Source organism: Corylus avellana, chromosome ca2 (assembly GCF_901000735.1).
Source record: "Corylus avellana chromosome ca2, CavTom2PMs-1.0".
NCBI lineage: Eukaryota > Viridiplantae > Streptophyta > Magnoliopsida > Fagales > Betulaceae > Corylus > Corylus avellana.
The window spans coordinates 44,298,630-44,306,530 of record NC_081542.1 but is presented as its reverse complement, the minus strand read 5'-3'; the positions used below and the strand labels follow the sequence as shown (position 1 = coordinate 44,306,530).

Below are 7,901 nucleotides of genomic sequence, written 5' to 3'. Positions count from 1 at the left end.
GTGTGTTTGGTACTCTCACTCCAACTTTTGGCATCACATTCCCTGTAGGGTTCTAATGAGCTCATGATGACTCATTGATTATGAGATATAATTTGGGACTATTTTGGATAGGAGAAGTGTTTGGTGTTTGTTTTTGTCCATCTCTTGTCAATTTCTTTACAAGACACGTGGCAAAATGGACATAAAGTAATATTAAGCTTCACACATATTTATTACATTGATTTCACATTGATATAAAGTGTTTCAAGTGGTTAACCCTTTTAACTTTTTTTTATTATTATTATTATATTTTTATATGTCCGCACAAAAGGGGGAGAGAAATTCGAATTAGTGATATCTACTTTCTTAGGCATGGTCCTAGCCAATTGAGGTACCTCTTGAGTACCTTTTAACTTTTTTAAGCAATTATAAAAATCACTTAAAACACATTATAACAGCCGGTATAAGATGAGTGTGTCCATCAATAATCCTAACCAATTATGTAACAACTTAAAGAATATGAGACTTAATATTCATGAGAAGTCGCAAATATGTCCTTGCCTTACACGCTATACGATATAAGGCTCTGTTTGTTTTTTTTTTTTTTATCTTCAGCTGATTGAGTTACCCTTTAGGGTTTTAATGAGCTCATGATGACTCATTGATTATGAGATATAATTTGGGACTATTTTGGACAGGAGAAGTGTTTGGTGTTTGTTTTTGTCCATCTCTTGTCAATTTCTTTACAAGACATGTGGCAAAATGGCAAAATTATTCCTCACACATATTTATTTCATTGATTTCACATTGATATAAAGTGTTTTAAGTGGTTAACCCTCTTAAATTTTTTAAGCAATTATAAAAAATTACTTAAAATACGTTATATCAGTCGGTGTAAGATGAGTGTGTCCATCAATAATCCTAACCAATTATGTAACAATTTAAAGAATATGAGACTTAATATTCATGAGAAGTCGCAAATATGTCCTTGCCTTACACGCTATAAGGTATAAGGCTCTATTTGTTAATTTTTTTTTTTTTTTTTATTTTTATCTTCAGCCGATTGAGGTACTACCCCTTAAAACGTTTGTTAATGTTTTAATATATATATTAATTTTAGAAATGATATAATCATAAGAGAAGATATTTTAGAATCTCTTCATTTCTCATTATTACACCAAAAAATGATGTGACAAAATATCATTTCACCTTTCTTCTCTCTTCCTCCCCTTCCCAAAACACACTATAAATAGCTGAATTTATTCACCCTTTACATACCAATTCTCGTAAAATGATGGGTATCCCAAACTTTCACAATCCACCGAGTGAAGGCTTTAGGCTTTCACCCCCTGTTCTCAGATCAAGACCCATGAAAGCATTCTGATAAATTATTCTCAAAGTGGCCCTAAAGCTCTTCGCTTTCTTTTTCATTGGCCTTTCTTTGTGCTCTTTTCCTCATCCAACGTCATAAAACCAAACATAATTCTGATTAAATCGCAGGTTACCGCAGAGAGAGAGATAGACAGAGAGAGACAGAGATTTTTTCTTCATTGATATGCCTTTAAATTGTTCAAGCCTGGCTGCCAGAGTTCCACATGTCTCGGGAAGCGGAAGAGTAATCAACAAGTTCACACCCAACCATGTAGGAAGTTTGTTCTTCATCCACCACCAGAACCCATCAAAATACATTGTCTCTCTATCAAATTTCAACCAGAGCTGTTCTTCTTCGACAATGGAGGACCAGAGAAACCTGCGGGTTGCGGCCTCGGAGCCGGAAAAATATTACAAAGAGCTCGATGTTGCTGTCAGAGCTGTACAGATGGCGTGTGCTCTCTGCCAGAGAGTGCAAGACAGTTTGATTGCTAAAACCAACGGTCAGGTCCAATCCAAGGATGACAATTCTCCTGTTACTGTTGCTGGTAATTCTGCAACTTCTTACTTTACTTTTTCTTCATAAAATTTCTGAATTGGGTTTGTGATGCTGCGTTTGATTTTCATGTATTTTGGTCGCTTTTGGCTGTAGCTTTGGTGGGTATTTTAAATTCCTCTGAAAAATTGTCCCTTTATGGGAGTTGGGTTAGGATGTATATATAATTGCTTTCCTTTTAAATTATACGGTAAAGACTTGCTAAGTGATAGTCAAGTTGTTTTCTGACAACATCGTTTCATGAGAATATTAATATTCATTTGTTTGCTTCCTTTTGGTGCTAATACAATAACAATTTTTTAATGGAGTAGGTATTGTCGCGTATATTTTTGAAATGGGCTAATCGTAAGTGCAATTTTTAAGCCACCCATACATATTGAGATTGAATAAGGACTTTGGGAAGCAGAATAATAGGAAGAGAAAGTTAACAAATGGGTGTGAAAGCTGGAATGCATGGAGAAACACATCCCATGTTACTGTCATAGCAAAGAACTTTATCTTCTCATACATGGAAATGGAACATCGCTTGTTGATTAATTGCTAGATGAAAAAAAAAAAAATAAAAAAGGTGAGGGACTCTCTGATAAGAGAAATATTCTTAAATACAAGAGATATTTTTTTTAAGGATAGGTAAACTTAATACTATTGTTTAGCTACAAAACTTTTTTTTAAGGATAGGTAAACTTAATACTATTGTGCAATAACAATAGCAATGAAAAAAATTATGGATTGGGCCATTAGAATGCAGTATTGTGGCTGATATACTGCTTGTGGATAGATCATGGAAGACTTCATAATTTCTGAAAACCACAGTAGCCTATGAAGCCACATTTTCAATTTTTGGAAGATGGTAAATTTCCTTGTCAGTTGTGGCTGCTTTTGGAGATACGTAGAATTATTTAAGAATTTGACAACTAGAAAAAGAAAACAAAAAAAACAAAAGAAGGTAGTATTAGCATAATTCAAAGTGGGAAGTGTGGTCTTTGAGCAGCTCTTGCTATGCATACTGATACAGTAATGCTAAAATTTGGAGTTAAGATGTGCTCATGGGGTATGGGAATTAAATGAGTACCGTAGAGAATGCAAAGTACTTAAAAATTGGTTTGAAGCAGGCACCGAAGACTTTAGTTGTGAATTTTTCAACTATTTGCAACAAAATTCGGGTTTTCTCTTGAGCAAGCTGCATTCTTTATGCATCAAGAATTGGCTTTTGAATTTTTAGTCTCCATTATGGGATATATACCATTATAGTTCATTCATCATCAAAGTGATTCAAACTATCAATAGTGGGATATACTTTCTGTTTACAGAATCACTTACGATGAGTCGATGACACCCAGCTAATATGTAGAAAGTGTGACAGAATAGTGAACTGGTACATAGCAGTCAAATTAGATTCTGCAACAAAACTAGATATCCCCATAGAAATTCTTTTTCTTTTTCTTTTTTCCAGATATTGTTCTATATTAATGTATATTTTAGAAACACTAAAAGGCACTCTTCACTCTTGGGACCAATCTGAGAGGTGAAATCGATGTTTTTATCTGTTCCAGCCTATATAAGTCTCTTTATTATTTTTTTTTCTTTTCATTTTTTTGGTGTGCTCTCTGCAAATGGCTGATATTCTTGCTGTCCCCCTATTAGAGGAAACAAAGTTATATTTTCCAGAAGCAACTCCTTAGCAAGAGTTTCTTTATACCATAAATCATCATGCTGCATCATCTCTAGTTTTCACATAGAACTCTTATTCCCTTTCCTTGTATTCTTGCTTTCTTACATCTTTAAGATACTCCATGTGCTGCCTTAGTGAAGTACCCACTTACCCTCCTTTCCATGGGAAGAATACACCCAAAATTTCCTTTTCATTGTTAGCCATCTTTTTTTGGCATTCTATAAGTACTTTTAATGCTACATGAAAGCAAAGTCTTGCTGTATTTCTATCAAAAATTAACCAAATGCTTCAAACTGCAAAGCTGAAGTTTCCCCTTTCAGTACTAGTCTTGAAGTAATTACTTTTGGTTGGGACCTCCACTGGTTTCCTAATCTTCTCCTGGCCCCTCTTTATGTCACAATTTTATGATTGGGGCATTAATTGATGAACGCACTGCAGTTTAAACTTATAGACTTGCTAAGAAATAACTTACAGTATAGTATTAGGCGATCTTGGTTCTTCATATTGCTTGGTCAGTTGGTCATCATCATCGTTCTGATATGAAGCCTATTTAACCATAGAAACATGTTAAATGAGAGCTATGCTCAGATGACTGAAATGTTTTTAGAGGCAGGTTATAAAATCCTTTTGATGTATCACCATTTGATCCTCAACAAGTAAATTTGATTTCTTCTCATTTAATATATTGAATATGATATATATATATGCTTATTGCATTTCAGATTGGCTAATTATGTTAATCATGCCACGTACACAGATTGGAGTGTCCAAGCAACTGTCAGCTGGTTACTGTCCAAGTCTTTTGGGAGGAAAAATGTGTCCATTATTGCTGAAGAAGATGTTCAAAAACTCTCCAAGGTTGATGCATCTGGACTATTAGCAGCTGTAGTGAACACTGTGAATGAATGTCTAGCTGAAGCACCTCGTTTCGGACTTGAAGGTCCGAATATGGCCCTCAGGGCCTCAGAGGTGCTCGAAGCCATCAGTCGTTGCAACTCAACTGGGGGTCCTACTGGAAGATTTTGGACACTTGACCCTGTGGATGGTACGTTAGGGTTTGTCCGTGGGGATCAATATGCTGTAGCTCTAGCACTGATAGAGGATGGAGAAGTTGTGCTTGGAGTTCTTGGGTGTCCAAATTACCCTATGAGAAAGGAATGGCTAAGTTATCATCACCGCTATCATAGAATTATAACTAAGTTGACTCCACCTACGTCTGAGTCGTGGGACAAAGGTTTTGTTACTTATGCTACAAAAGGTAGTGGCAAGGCTTGGATGCAACCACTGCTCCATGCAAATAAGAAGTTGGTGTGGCCAAACTCTGCAAGGCCAGTTCGAGTGTCTTCCATTGATGATCCAGCATCGGCAACCTTTTGTGAACCAGTCGAGAAGGCAAATTCAAGTCACTCCTTCACAGCAGGACTTGCTCACACAATGGGGCTTAGGTGCATATATTTTCATTCCATTTTCTTTGCCAAGTTTATACATTTTATTAAGTTCGGCCAGCCTATATTTTCTTTCATTCTTTTACAACATATTCATATCCATTAACACATGACACAGTTGGATAATGAACATTTCTTAGCTGAGCTCCTATAAATATAATTAAAGATGAAACTAGATTCTTGGGTTACATGCAGAGAGCTGAAAGTTCATGTTAAAATGGACAGATAAACAGAAAATGATGATAGCGAGTGTGCGTGCGTTCTTCCTTTTAAAAGGAGAGAGAAAATGAATATTATAATAACAAATAGAAGAAGTTAAAGAAGATGGGGGAATAAAATTGAACACCTTGGCTGTGCGGAAGAGCTCATGCATCATGATTTAACTGCAGGAAGCAACCACTACGAGTATACAGTATGGTAAAGTATGCTGCTATAGCCCGAGGGGATGCTGAGATTTTTATGAAGTTTGCAAGAGCTGGATACAAGGAGAAGATATGGGATCATGCTGCAGGAGTTGTTATCATAGAAGAGGCTGGTGGGGTGGTGACCGATGCCAGAGGGAACCCACTGGACTTTTCAAAGGGCATTTACCTAGAAGGTCTTGATCGGGGGATAATTGCATCTGCTGGAGCCAAACTACATGAGAAGATCATCAGTGCTGTCGATGCTAGCTGGGACTCCTCTAGTCTATAATTAAGGTTCTGCCATTTTACATCCATGGAAGAGAACACAAGAGTTTACATGATTGGACAGAATAAGGAAATTGTGGATCATCATTTTCTTTTAAATTCTTCTTTTTTCTTCTTTTTTGTGTTGGCTTGGGGGTAGGGGTTGAAGCTTTTGTAATTATAGGTTTGTAGGACATCCCAGAAATCAGCCTGCTTCAGCAGTGAACGAAGCTGGTTTTTGTCTATTTTAAGTCACCAATAATTAATGTTTGGACTGAGGAAGTGAGTCATCCTATTTTTATCTGCATAGTAATCTAAGTGATGTTTAATTTTATTTTTTATTTAGCAAACACTCGTACAACAATGGATGTATGCTTTTTTTTTTTTTGGAGCAAGGATGTATGCTTTTTACTAGAACTATCAAATGCACCAACTTGAATTCCATTAGATATTCTAACACCTAATGAAACAAGTTACTCGGACTTGAGCTTCAGGAGCTAAATGGGCCATTTCTTACCAAAAAACAGAGATCTCTCAATAGTAGCTCACCTGTAGTATTATGAAAACATTAGGGACCCAGTCCAATAGCTTCAAAGGGCCGGTGCAAAAGACGATTTTTAAAGCAATCCAATGAAGGAGTGGCTTAGAAGACGGGAATTAACCCAAAAATTAGAACTTCCATGGCTGCAATGGGGCTGAACCAAGCAGGTGGAAGCCCATTAACTGCCTGTCAGTTGGGATATAGACTTTGCTGAGGGTTTACTGAATCAAACACTTACATTGGCCCCAAACAAGAGAGCCCTAATGCCACCATTAGGATCCACATAGCTCCTCTATTTCTGCTATGCTTGGGGCTTAGGCCTGGGGCATTTGATAACTAGGCTTTGAATAGCTCAGACAGAACTCTCCTGCTCGGACAGAAAAGCCCATCTCACATATCTTGCGCCCAAAGAAATACTCAACTATTACCAGTTACCACTAGGGTTTGGCATGTATGTTTTGACTAAACCACCGGCCCTAGAAAATGCCGGTGGACATTGATTTGTGGATAATTGTGACAGATGGGAAATATGCAGAAAAAATTAAATAATGGCACTCATATTTCTAACAAGAATTGATTGGGCCATTGATTTGCATGCCTCTGTGTTTGTGAAGAAGTGGTTGGGTTACAAAGAAGTCAATGTTGTTGTTTATAGTGGTAGGACAACCTTGGCATGCGTGGTCGAATCACAATTTGGCTTCCTATAATGCAATTAAGAAAAGGGTTGCTCCCTTGGTACAAAGTATCTAATGTCCCATAAATGTAATCAATTTTCAAAATAGATTGAAAGGTTTGGTTGGGAGAAGTATGCAGATCGTCAAAGGGTGTTGTGTGATGGGACACATGTGCTGCTTAGATGTTAGATAGGAATTTAGGATCGGTGGTCGGCCCTCCCTTCCTTTGCTGTCGTTGATGACTTAATTGGGAACTCTAGGAAATCATTTGGTGACGTGGACTAATTAAAATTCGACACTTGGCATAAGTGGTCACATCATCCGTGATGAAGAGTGTTTTCAGTTATTTGTTAATGTCTTTGACTTGAGAATAGAGACCAAATCCCATTCTTCTCATTTTTGCACTGATTTTGGCTTGAGAATAGAGAACGAACAAATTGGATCTGCTTCATTTCAAGTGAAATGAAAATGAGTTTTTAAGGTTTGAGATTTTATATTGTTTATCTAATGGTGTATATGATTCCACTTGGCGTAATGAATGGAAACTATCTCCTGAAAATCTTTCAAACAAATTGTTCTGCTGCTTAAGTACCACACCAAAATTCAGCTTTCAAATTTTATTGGTAAGAAGATTATTTATGTGCAAAATGATTTTCATACAACTTGGTAGAGAATTGCAATTGATCCTGGGCTTATTTGGAATTGTTCTTTGATAAGAGCTTTCTATTTTTAAAAATTCAGTGAATTTTTTTGTTTGTTTTTTTGGCTAGATAGTTTATATTTTTTAGTTTTCTGAAAATTGTAACTTAAAATGGTGTTTTCTAAGAACACCAAAATAATTTTTCCTACCATTGATTTAAACTTTTTTAATTAAAAAAAAAAAAAAAAAAGTAGAATTATTGGAAACATCTTATTATGATTTTTTTTATTGGCTGAAAACCTTTATTTGGGGAAACTATTTTTTGTTCCCATGAACTACAATACCTTGACACTTT

The 7,901-nt window shown here is 36.2% G+C and overlaps 1 protein-coding gene across 1 annotated transcript; it reads left to right on the top strand.

Moving 5' to 3' along the window:
- Nucleotides 1–1,200: 1,200 nt before the first annotated feature.
- On the top strand, nt 1,201–6,025 carry LOC132172215 (PAP-specific phosphatase HAL2-like). The gene is made up of 3 exons (XM_059583677.1): nt 1,201–1,898; nt 4,336–5,023; nt 5,413–6,025. Exons 1-3 carry the CDS (start codon nt 1,535–1,537, stop codon nt 5,714–5,716), a joined length of 1,356 nt encoding a protein of 451 aa, XP_059439660.1. The 5' UTR covers nt 1,201–1,534; the 3' UTR covers nt 5,717–6,025.
- The last annotated feature ends 1,876 nt before the right edge of the window (nt 6,026–7,901 follow it).

Bases quoted from the DNA above. Each gene is read 5' to 3' on its own strand.
- LOC132172215 (XM_059583677.1), top strand. From the start codon at position 1,535: ATGCCTTTAAATTGTTCAAGCCTGGCTGCCAGAGTTCCACATGTCTCG. The intron at 1,899-4,335 runs GTAATTCTGCAA...CCACGTACACAG, and splicing joins TTCTCCTGTTACTGTTGCTG to ATTGGAGTGTCCAAGCAACT. The intron at 5,024-5,412 runs GTGCATATATTT...ATTTAACTGCAG, and splicing joins GCTCACACAATGGGGCTTAG to GAAGCAACCACTACGAGTAT.